At 55.5% G+C, this 11,970-nt stretch overlaps 3 protein-coding genes across 3 annotated transcripts in view; 2 read left to right on the top strand and 1 right to left on the bottom strand.

The window, feature by feature from the left end:
* Positions 1–137: 137 nt before the first annotated feature.
* MONBRDRAFT_32420 (uncharacterized protein) lies at positions 138–6,142 on the top strand (the record flags this gene model as incomplete). The annotated part of the gene is made up of 13 exons (XM_001745879.1): positions 138–293; positions 419–485; positions 614–741; positions 962–1,093; positions 1,240–1,730; positions 1,873–2,962; positions 3,044–3,205; positions 3,331–3,534; positions 3,663–3,767; positions 3,879–5,172; positions 5,281–5,348; positions 5,470–5,540; positions 5,623–6,142. 13 exons carry the CDS (start codon positions 138–140, stop codon positions 6,140–6,142), a joined length of 4,488 nt encoding a protein of 1,495 aa, XP_001745931.1.
* A 795-nt stretch (positions 6,143–6,937) lies between these two features.
* On the bottom strand, positions 6,938–8,865 carry CI (cubitus interruptus; the record flags this gene model as incomplete). Its single annotated transcript, XM_001745745.1, has 1 exon — positions 6,938–8,865. The coding sequence occupies exon 1, from the start codon at positions 8,798–8,800 to the stop codon at positions 6,938–6,940; it is 1,863 nt and encodes a 620-aa protein (XP_001745797.1). The 5' UTR covers positions 8,801–8,865.
* A 1,525-nt stretch (positions 8,866–10,390) lies between these two features.
* The window catches only part of MONBRDRAFT_8222 (uncharacterized protein), a gene marked incomplete at both ends in the record, with an annotated part of 2,390 nt that continues 810 nt past the window's right edge, over positions 10,391–11,970 (top strand). The window contains 2 exons of the mRNA XM_001745878.1: positions 10,391–10,726; positions 10,914–11,602. Coding sequence (XP_001745930.1) covers positions 10,391–10,726; positions 10,914–11,602 — 1,025 coding nt within the window. The remainder of the gene's footprint in view (positions 10,727–10,913; positions 11,603–11,970) is intronic.

The raw sequence follows: 11,970 nt of genomic DNA, 5'->3' as shown, positions 1-11,970 counted from the left end.
GGTGGTGGTGCGACTGGCGAGGAATGCGCATAGCTTGGGTAAGCCACTGCCAGTTTGTATAGCAGCGGCCTTCAACAGGTGGTCGCCATCCCTTGACTGGCGGACCAATACAGGAAGCGAGGCTCGGGACCGTCATAATGTCTATTCCAGGCTCCCCCACCGAGAGCACCTCGAGTAACTCGAGTGTGTTGCTGCTGGATGGCGAACGCGGGCGTCAGCTGGTGGAAGCCCTCAAGTCAGATCTAAATTTGATGGCCACTGAAGCACGCAAAAAGGCCACTCCCTTGCGGCTGGTGCGTACCGCCCCACGCTTTCGCTGGAGCCTTGACTCTTTTGATCCAACTAGCGCTTCAGCCCAATCGAGCTCGTGCACTCAATCTCATGAAGAACCGACGTCTTGGACTGGCTTGCCTCGTAGGCTGTCGAAAGGGCATTGGTGCGACTTTCAACAGTCGGAAGCTTGCCACCCACCAGCATCTTACCCGGTGCGTCAGCCTGACCGAGGCCCCTGGTTAATTTAATTGTCTTGTAGCTTGACGCCGTTCCCCTTTTTTGCTCGCGCATCAAACCTGACTGCATCTGCTGTCTGATTGACTCTGGCACATGTCAACAGAAATGTTGCGTGCCAAGGATTTAATGCAGTCTTTCTTGCTGGGCCTGGAAGAGACCAAGAACCCCCGCGTTGTGCAGCTCTCCATGGCCTGCATTCATCGAATGATCGATACCGACGCCATCGACCACGTACGTTGTCCTTCTCCGGGCGCGGCACAAAGAACAAAGGCATTCTGACGCTATGCATCATCCATGGTTGAGGGCAGCCGACCTTCATGTACCATGTCTTGATGAGTGGCCTTGTTTTTTTTTTCTTGTTTTTTTTTTTTTTTTTTTCGTGTGAGTTTTTCTTTTCTTGTTTTTTCCCATCGATGCCCTCAACTCTAAAACATGGATGTTAACCCTGTAGGAGTCCAAACTGGTTGTGCTGGAGCGACTGCAGCAACTGGCCAGTACTGGTCAAGAAGAAATCAAGATTTTACAGTGCGTTCTCAGCCTCGTCACCACCAGCCCTGATATTCGCGGTGATGATCTGGCTCAGGTAAGTCTGTCGCTTGCTGGCCGCGATCTTTTCAAGATCCTGAAGCAAATGCCCGTTTCGGCTACACACGCGTCATGCATATTATTTTATTGATTGCTGGGCATGCGACTTGATGCGCGGGCTATTGGGTTCTCAATCACACATAGGCTGTGGCCTTGTGTTTTCGGCTGCACTTTGTCAAGGACGTCATGACAGCAGCCATTGCTGCAGCCAGCTTGCGCCAATTAGTGGCCGCAGTGTTTGAGCGCGTGGCAGCAGAGGATCGCAATGCGAGCGAAGCTGTCGACTCACCTCGCCGCCATGCTCCCGCCGCTGGCGATGCATATCTTCTGTTTCAAGACCTCTGCCTCCTCACCAACGGCGAGTCTCCACACTGGCTACAGGGCCTCACCGAAATGACGCGCACCTTGGGGCTGGAACTGATAGAAACAGCCCTTTTGGCCAACCCCGACGTGATCCTTCGTCATGTTGAATTTGGCCACTTGCTCAAGGAGCGTGTCTGCGCCCTCGTCATCAAACTCTTCTCGCCTTCCATTCAGCAAGGCGCAGGCGCCCGCATGCCTGTTCTCCTGTTTCCCGTGGCCGTTCGCTTGATGCATGTTCTCCTTGCGCTCATTCAGCACTATCATTCCCTGATGTATGTGTCCACTGGGCTTGCGTATCTGTCGTTCGATCCCGATCCAGCCCTAACTGCAACCCTGAGCCTTGCTCCATCTTGCCTCGACACCTGTCTGACCCTTGTGGTGCTCCCTTGCCCGTACCTCCGCCCTCCAAAACAGCGGTACAGAATGTGAAATTTTCTTGACCATGTTGCTCAAGTTTTTGGACGCCGACAAACTGCTGTGGCAACGAAGCATGGCGCTGGAGGTTTTGCTTGAGCTTTTCAAGAAGCCCGAGTTTCTGTTGTTGCTGACGACCATGGTTATGCACAAGAGTGCTGTTCCCGGACAGCTCTTTGAGCGCTTGTACCAGCTTGGTGCCAAGACCATTGCCACGGGTGACGACAAGCTTGCTCTATTGTCTGCACATCAAGGCAAGGTTGTCGTCATTAATCTTCTTGACAAGAATGACAGTCCTCAAATCTCGCCCAGCTATCTGCTCTCGGTCATTTTTGCCATTGTCCAAGACGCGGTCAAGTGCATCTCCAGCCTCGTGCAAATGGACCAAGCTGACCCCCACACCGACACTGTGATCGAGGAGGAGAGCCCGGAGACGGAAGGGGAGCGGCGGGATGTAGCCCCGCTGCTCGAGATGGCAGGACGCAATATCATTAGTCTTCTTGACGTCTTGTTAGCGTTTGCCACTGTGGAAACAGCCACAGACGGTCTTTTGCGCTCACTGCAGTCGTTGCTGCGTGTCACAGCTCAACTCAAGCTTGTGACGCTGCGCCAACAGGTCGTCAACAGCTTGTGTCGTCACTGTCTACCAGATCAGTTCTCCTTTGCTGCCGAATTGCCCAGTGGCGGCTGGAATGTTACTCGAAAACACCTTCAGGTTGTGTATGTCCTCTTCAACTCGGCACTCTGCCTGGGGGCCTATCTGGACGATTCATGGACCGCAGTGATTGGTGCCATGCAGCAGCTGGTCGCAGTTTTGGACTTGCCACATCCTGAAACCACGCAGCTGAGTTCCGCGCCTGGTGCGCGCATCCTCTCGAACAGCCAGGGTGAGCGTAACAGCGGTGTTCGGCGGCATCATCGCCGTACCTCATCCTCGGGGAGTACGAGCGGCAGCAACTTTATGACAATGACAGCCTCTGCGGCCTCCGAGCTACCGGGTTTAGCCGCTATGTTGGCGCAAGTGTTTGCCATGAGCCATAACCTCTCCAAATCAGCGCTCTACTTTCTGATCAGTGCCCTCTGCAAACAGGTTTGTATGGCCCTGCCGAGTCGGTGGGACATGTCAAGATTGATATGCAAGGTACTCACGTTTGTTTGTGGTATCGAGTAGAGTGAGCGCACGATTGACCTCCTGATGAGCAGCCAGAATGTTCCGACCTTGTCACGCAATGATGCACAGCTCTTTCCTGTTCGCCAACTTCAGTCGCTCGGCCTGGCCAACCTCAACCGCATTATGGAGTTTTGGCCAACCGTGACTGCGCACTTGATTGAGGTATGGCAGGAGAAGACCTCGCCTCTGCACCAACACTGGTGTGCAAGCTGATCACGCCATGCCATGCCATTTTTTATTATCATGATCATCATTATTCCGTGTTTTGTTTTTGCTTTTTGCTTCAGGTGGCTTTCTGTGAGGACGCCAAAGTCAAACTTGAGGGTGTTGAAGCCCTGACAACGCTGGTACACGAGGCCCTCGTAATCCCGCGCGACCCGCCCGTGGAAGCTTCGCCGGGACTTCAGCAGGCCATCCTTTCTCCGCTTCGCAACCTCAGCAAAGTCCAAAACGTTCAAGTGGCACGGCGTCAGCTCGAATGCGTCAAAAAGGTATGAACAGAGCTCAAACTTCTTGAACCAGCAAAGCCATGCACACGTGGTTGTTTTCCAAACCCTCTCGCCTGACATGTTGTGATTTCCGCTTGACAATGTTTTCGCCTTCTCCTGTCTCGCCCCAGGTTCTGGATTCGTGTGGGCAATCGCTCTCCCATGCATGGCCCGTGGTCATTGGCATTATCAACGATGTCATGGCCACCACCAACGCCAACAGCGACGCCACGACCGTGCGCATTGCCTTTGAATGCGTTCAGATGATCATTACTGATTTTCAACCCACGATCCCCTCGCGCTGTTTCCCCATGTTGCTCAATTCCTTGGGGCTCTTTGGCCTGCAGCCTGTGGCGGTAAACGTTGCTTTGACAGCCGTTGAGCTCCTCTGGAACGTGGCGGACTATTTGCACCAAAATCGTGTCAGCATGCAGGAGCGGCTTGATACGCTGCCCATCAATACGGCCCAGCTCAACACGGTGGATGAGGATGGTCTCCCCACACACGTCTCCCTTTCACGATTATGGGTCATCCTCTTCCAGCAGCTTGCACGCCTCTGCCTGGACTCGCGTGCTGATGTGCGGCGCAGTGCTTGTCAGACCTTTTTTCTGACCATCAACACACACGCAGCTATCTTGGAGCTCGACGCCTTTCAAGAGGTGATTGTTGAGATTCTGCAGCCCCTATTGCAGGACATCCAGGCTGCTGCTGCACGGGACATTGGTGCGGACACCAGTACCGACTATGGATCGGCAGCCAAGCAGTGGGCGGAAACCAAGTGTCTGACAATGGCCGGTCTCGGCCAGCTTATGGTGGGCTTTGTTCAACGGCTGCTGGAAATTGAAGCATTCAACCAGTTGTGGGATCTAGCACTGGAACTGTTGGCCGTGTGGATCAACGATCTGCTGAAAGAGGTTGCCAAGGCCAGTGCCGATGCCCTCTTGGTCATGTTTGGCTGCCACGTCGCTTTGGGCCATGGAACCTCACCCATGGAGGGGCCCGTGCGTCGCGGGTTTCAAACCTGGGTCAAAGTTGTTTTGGATGCCAGTCGTCGCCAGCCACCCCATCGTGAAAAAACTCTCATCCCTTTGGCGGGCTGTGTGGAGCCGCTGATGTTGCACCTGCAAGCCAGTCTCACGGATGAGCAGGCTGCAGCCTTGCTCAACGCCCTGCGCCACCTCATGGACTGCCATCATGCCGATGTCATGAGCATTGTACGTCTGTCAGACCTTCAAGCCGCCACTTTGACTGGTGTGCAGCAGTTGCTGCCTTCAAGCAGCCATCCCCACGTGGACCACAAGCACCAGCTCATGGCCGTACAAGAGCTGCGGCGCTACATCACGTATGCCATCGCCCCACCTTTTCAGGTGAATAACAAATCCATTTTCTTGGGGCTGAGTGCAGCTTGCTGCAAGGCTGTGGCCGAGTATATGGCCACCTTTGGCCAGGAGCAGTTTGTGGTAACTGCACAGCTACAGCTGGATCTCTTGACCACGCTGACCCCTATCCTTGCCAACCGCTTCTTTGCGGATGAGGATTGCAAGCTTTGGCAAGCGGCTCACACTTGTGCTATTGCAACAATCGATCATGGCCTGCGAGGTCTGGCCACCTGGAACACCATCCTGGGCCAGACGGATTTGGGTACGATGTCCTTTCAAACACGCTCTCGGTCGCGTGAGCCTCTGCATGCATGGCTGCATTCCTTGATGCGTGACACGCCTCACCATGCACGTGATTGTCGAATACTAGATCAAACGTGGACGGCCCTGCTGGATTGCATAGAAGTGTCTTTCTTCCCGGAACGCTCGGCCGACACGGTGGGTGCCCCACCGCAACCAGAAAGCGACTTTGCATGTCTAGTTTGAGGCAGCACGACAAAGTCTTGGATTTTTTTTTTGATTTTTTGTGGGTTTTGTGGGTTTATTCTCATCTCACCAGAGGTTGCTTGCTACGGGTACATTTGCTCAGATTGATTCCACGGTTGTACCATTGGATTTGGACATGGTCACGTAAGCAGCCACGCTGTTCGCTTGTTGTGTGGATACTGTCGTGGGCTCATCCAACGCACTTACGCTGGATTTACCCCCGCAGACTGATTCAGGATGCACTTTTGCCCAACACGCGCTCGCATTCCAAGCGGGGCTCGAGTGCTGCAGGCACTGATGTGGTGGTGCCACCGCATGCCCTGTCGCGCACAAAGGACATTTTGACGCGTGCAACGAAAAACATTGGGAATGCAAGGCGACCTTTGAGTGAGGCAGCAGTGAAGGCGTTGATTGCTGCCGACTCGCGGAGCGCCGTGCCAGCAGAGGGCGTTTCATCCGATGCAGAGACTGATCAGGCAGGCCACGAGAGTACCGGTACAGTAGCCAATCTGACGGATGGATGTCTCGCTTCGCTGAAACAGTACGGACAGGAGCCGGGGGATTCAAGGCTTAAGCACGACCTGTTGGTGCTCTTGTCATCCTTGCCAGCCATGATAACACCGCAGCATCGCCCGCAGGCCAAGCGGCTGTATCAACCATTGCTCCACTTGCTTTGCACGAGTGACGACGTGGCACTGCGCGACGCCGCCGCGAATGCACTTCGTTCCTACGAGGCCTTGCTCTGAGAGAGGCTGGCTTGATGTTTCATGGACGGAGGTTGCTTTCTTGTGTGTGTATGTGTGTGTGTGTGTGTGTGTGTGTGTGTGTGTTGTTGTTGTTGTTGTTGTTGTTGTTGTTGTTGTTGTAGTTGTTGTTTTGGTGCTTGTGTATGCTGGCGGTGTATTCTGTTGCGTTTTGTCAACTAGGTTTCGATGGGGTAAGAGATGGAGAGGATCAGAGAAGGCAGGGTGAGATGTAGTTGGTTCCTGTGTTCGGGAAAGGCGGTGAAGGCCCAATTGAAGTATCTGAAAAAAGAATGAGAAAAATCAGCGGAAAGAAAAAAACGAACGAAAGAAGAGCCTGATTAATTGAAAAGGGTGAATACTCTGATGAGACAAGCGCAGAAATGATCAGAAGTTTCTTGACCGGTGTTACTGACCTAGGAAGCACGGGGAAAGACAGAAAAACGAACAGCAAAGACGACCAGGGCACGCAGGACACAAACAAAATGACACTCGGCAAGGTATCACAGGTACACGACACAAACAAGAATCATTGGGCAGTGACATGTCTTGTGTCAAAGTCTCAATCGCGACAGCTTTCCACACCGCCCAAAAAGCAGTGACAAGGACAACAAGACGTCAGCCCAAGATTTTTTCGAACATGCAGCCGTCACGAACTAATGAGAGCAGACGCTGTTGTCTGGTTTTCTGATTCTCTGGTTTGGATGGATGACGCCATGGTGGGCGACCCCCAAAACGTCGGCTGAACACAAATCTAAAGATGAAATATGGCTAGGATTCTGGGGGCGTTGGGGCAGATCACCGCGCCTTGTTGCCGTTTCGGTTATGCGTACGTTTGTGCTTTTGGAGGTGATCCGAACGAGAAAAGGCTTTGGGGCAGATGGGGCACTTGTAGGGTTTCTCACCAGTGTGGGAGCGGATGTGGCGGGCGAGTTCATCGGAGCGCGAAAAGCGCCAGTCACAGCCGGGATGGGTACAGGAATAAGGTTTCTCCCCGTTGTGACGTCGCATGTGGGAACGCAGGTGCGAGACTTTGGCATATTCCTTGGTGCAGCCGGGCCAGGTGCAACGTAACAGACCATCAGCCGTTTCAATGAGGTCTGGCGAGGCCTTTGCGCGCTTGGATGGGGGCGCGTCTTTGGAGGCGGGTGTTGCTGAACGCTGAGAGGCAGTGTGGCTAGTGCGGCTGGAGCGCCCGGAAGTGGGGGTGGTGGCAGCTTTAGCACGGGAAGATGCGGCTTGCTTGGTGTTGCGGGCGGGCTTGGTGGCTGCCTTGTGAGATGGGGCAGCGTCCGCTGGGTTGGGGTTTGTGGGGTCTGCATGGGCGAGGGCGGTATTGATGGAGGGCAAATCGAAGGGGATTGGGTTGGAGTTGGCTGCGTGTGCCTGATTTGTGATGGCGCTGGTGGTTGCAGGTGGAAGTTGATGTTGAGCTGCGGCGAGGAGGAGCGAGGCGTTGCTGCTAAAGAGATTGTCTGTGTCAAGACCGGTATGGTTGGACGTGAGGGCCGTATTGTCGTCGTCGTCATCCAGGTCTGAGGCTTGAAGGGAATCAGGGAGTCCGTCGAGAACGGCAGAGAGGTTGGTGGGACCGGTATGGTCGGCTTGGGCGACCGACGAGGAGGTGTGGGAATTAAGTGCAGCCAGCTCTTGAAGATATGACTCGGTGGGGTCGTCCTTGAGGGCCGAACGGGCCAGAATGTCTGAGGAGGCGCCGCTCTGGAGGGCCCATGAGGCTTGGTTTTGCACGCTGGGGGAGAGCATGAGTAAGCCTTGGGCAATGGGGGAGAGGACGAGTGGGGCAGTGTTGGTGGCCTTTGGGTTGGTGTGGTACTCCCGGGCGGAGCTGATAATGTCGGCGGAGAGCATGGAAGACTCTTCGGACAAGACGCGGTCCTGGTCTCGCCAGCCCGTGGCAGACATGCGACGAGGACGGGTTTGGGGGCGACGGTATGCGTCGCTGGTGGCGGAGGCTTGGGCGAGGGTTCGAGCTGCGCTTGCGGGGGATTGGTTTGAGGCGCTGTGGGTGGGGTGGGAGGCAGCGCTGGCGGTACCGTTGAGGTCGTTGTAAGGGGGTCTCTGATGGCCGTGCAGGCCGGTGGGGGAGGTTGGGGATTGGCGGCGATGATGCCGACGGCCATTGGTGCGAGAGGTGGGCGAGGTGGTATTCGTGGGGGCCGTGGATGTGGAGGTGGGAGGGGCGCTGTCAAGAACAAGGTCTTGATCCTCGTGCGCGGCGCCGTCGGGGAGAGAAGAGGTGGAGCGAGAGAGGAAGGCGACGAGATCGGCTTCGCGCGGTGTTTGGAGAGCCAAATCTGACTTGCCACCGGCGGAGAGGAGGCTCGAGTTGAGCATGTACATGTTGATGGGAGACATAAAGGGCAGTCCACTGCCACCGGCATTGAAGCGCGCTGAAAAGGGCATGTAGGGCGAGACTTGCGCGGCGTTGCTGTTGGTTTGTAGGGCTGTCGTGTCAACGCGTAGCTGCGGTGTAACAGGACTCTCCGGGCGAGGAATGCTGGGGTTGGTCCCGTTTGCAGCGCCGGTGGTCGAAGTCGAGGCGGTGGCGGTGGCTTCGGTCGCAGCATCGTCCGACGCCGTGGTGGCGGGATCACGTGAATTACTACTGGCCATGGTGATAGTGCCCACAACAAGGGCCATCCCGGGGCCTCGCACAAGACGACCGGGTGGTAAATCGAAGGATGAAAAAGCCTGCCCAGCTCCAAGCGGCCGCGAGTCAGACCGAGGCTTTTGAAGTCAGGTGCTTAGGCCAGAGCCCGAGTAGGTAGCAGAACCAATGCTGCCTCGCGCGGAACATGGGGAGGTCCCGCCCGTCAACCGAGTGAGTGAGTGAGTGAGTGAATGGGATGTCCACAACCCCCCTCTCAAGGATGAAAAGGAAGAGAAAAGGAGGGGAAAACATCCAACGCCTTCAACACGCCCACAATTCCAGTTGCTCCAGCCAGTCCTGGCACGGGCCAGCAAGCCGAGGCAAAAGAAGCAATAGACGCCCTCTGACCAGAACGCCGGCGGCCGAGGCCGAGGCAGAGCGTTACGAAAAGGGGGCGGGACTCTCACCCCCGTGAAACGGTTACAAGGGAAACACACACAGAGCGAGTGCGTGGGCAGGGGGAGAGAAGTAAAGGCTTTCTTGAGGTCGTGCCGCGTCCAGTCCCCGCCGGTCCGAGCTTCAAGGACAAGGATGAAGGAGGCACTGACAGCCGCCGCGATCCCTTTGCACTGACATGTGAACCAGCAGCAGCCTCTGCGTCTTGTGGCACAAACGGCACACACACACACACACACACACACACACACACACACACACACACACACAGTGGCACGACTCCATAAGAGACAGAGACGGACAGGCAGGGTAGGGGTAGAGGGTGTGTGGGAAGGGTGTGTTTTTGTGAGAGGATTTTTGGGAGTTGGGGTGGGATGAAGAGAGAGATTGAGGGTGGGGGTTGAGGTTTTGGTAAAACTTTTAGGAAAAGAAGAGATGGAGACGGAATCAGAGAGCGAACCAGAGGCAGTCACAGAATAAGAAGTAAAATCAGAGGCAGAATCAGAGAGAGAGAGGGAGATAGAGAGAGAAGCGACATGCAGTCTGTGGCGTTTTGATTTGATTTGATTTGATAAGATACGCTTCGACATGCTCTGCACAGGATGATCGGTCCATGAGACAAGGGCGCCGCTTCGGGTCCCGGCCCCCCGGTTCATGTGTGAAGACGGGTGTGGCATGGTCTCCTCCCGCTGCCTCGCTGCCCCATATACACGGAAGGGGCGAGGGATCTGGACGGTTCCGCGTCCGACAACTTTATCCAGTTTCCTATCTTCAAAAGGTTCCGCCTCCACGCTGTAACACTTGGTAGTTGGTGCTGTTTTGACACACGTAGCGCTGGTGGGTCCCCAGGTTCCCGAGGAGACTCGTCTTCTTGTCAGATAAATTGACGCAAGAACGGGCAAGATTCTCTCTCTCTCTCTCTCTCCTGTTGTTGTTACATGTGGTAGTTGTACTTTTCCTTTGTGTCTTTGCTCTTTACTTCTCTCTTTCTCAACCAATTCATCTATTTCTCTCTCTCTCTCTCTCTCTCTCTCTCTCTCTCTCTCTCTCTCTCTCTCTCCTCTCTCTCTCTCTCTCTCTCTCTCTCTCTCTCTCTCTCTCGATTATTTTCAGGTGAAGCGAACGGAGAGAGAGAGTAGCTGGGGGAGCAGCTGGAGGAGGAGCCTGTGGGACAGCAAAGCAAGATGGCAGCGGTGGGTGGCTGGTGGCGGACTGCGGGCCCAGTGTGGCGGATCGGGGGGTGTGGTGGAGTGGTTCGATCCTGCGGGGTTCAATCGCGATCGGTGGCCTCGTTTGTGGCGACGTCGGGGCCACCACGTGCCCGACGAGTGGCCGGACTGGCGGCCGCGGCCACGGCGGTCACGGGTCTGGCCTGGGCGACTTGGCGCACTGCTCCTGTTTGGGCCGAAGAAACCGATCCGACTGAGCAACTTCACGCTGCGGTCACGGCTCGAGGCCTCTTTTTACACGATGCGGACGTGACTGCGTACATCTACACGCCTTGCCCGTTCTCCACCAAGGTACCTCATCTACCTCATCCCTTACCCCTTACCCCTTACCCCTTACCCCTGAGCAGCGATGGCCCGCCTTTATGGAATACTTTATTTATTTTTCCGGTCGCATTTGATTTTCAACCGCCAATCAGCTTAATTGCTCACCCATGGACCCTGTTCTCTGTTCTCTGCCGCACCGACCACCCCGACCCAGGTTCGGACATATCTAGACTACTATCGCGTGCCGTACAAAAAAGTCGAGGTCGATCCCCTAAAGAAGCGCCAGTTGGCCTTTACCAGCTACAAGAAGGTGCCCGTGGTGGTGATCAACGGCGTCGTCTGCTGCGACTCCACTGCCATCATTGACCAATGCCAGACTCTGCTCCCCGCCAACCACCCGCTGCGTGTGCCCGACTCACCAGAGCAGGCACGCTGGCGCAGCTGGGTGGACGAGCACTTGGTCCACCTCCTTCCCGCCAACATTTACCGCAACATGCCCGAGGCTTTGGAGAGCTTTGACTACCTCATCAACTCCTCCTTCAACTTTTCTCAGTCCGAACGCGTTCTCGCCCGCTACTCGGGCGCCGTGATCATGTACCTCCTCTGCCGCTTCAAGCTCAACAAAAAATACGGCATTGAGAAACCCCGCGAAGAGCTCTACGCCGCCGTCGACGACTGGGTCGGCGCGCTCGGCGAGCGTGATTTCCTCAGCGGAGACTATCGCCCCGGTCTCGCTGACCTCGCCGTCTTTGGTGCCCTTCGCTCCATGGAAGGCCTGCGCACCCTTGACGATGTCCTCACCCACACCAACGTTCGTCCCTGGTACGAGCGCATGCAAGCCGCCATTGGCCTCTCCACTGGTGAATACGTCGATGCCTCCCTCGGCGGCAAGCCCACCGGCTGGTCACCCGACCAATAGCACCGCACACCCACACAAGGGCCTTCTTTCCGTTTTTGGTCTTATTCGTGCCCCCGCGCCTCGACACAAGCCATGCTACACGCAGGCCACGCCTGTCCACCTCATCATCAAGACCACCCATCACATCTCGATGTCCCCTCCCCCTCCACCTCCGACATCTCGTTTGTGATGCTTCATCTCCAGAAATCGATTCAGCTTTCAGCTCTCCCCCTCTCTCTGAAATTCAAAAACTCTCTCTCTAAATCTCTATACAAAATCAATCAATCTCTCTCTCTCTCTCTCTCTCTCTCTCTCTCTCTCTCTCTCTCTCTCTCTCTCTCTCTCTCTCTCTCTCTCTCTCTCTCTCTCTTGT

Source organism: Monosiga brevicollis, genomic scaffold (genome assembly GCF_000002865.3).
Source record: "Monosiga brevicollis MX1 MONBRscaffold_10 genomic scaffold, whole genome shotgun sequence".
Taxonomy (NCBI): Eukaryota; class Choanoflagellata; order Craspedida; family Salpingoecidae; genus Monosiga; species Monosiga brevicollis.
Note: the sequence above shows the minus strand (reverse complement) of the source record. Positions and strands in the feature narration are given on the sequence as shown.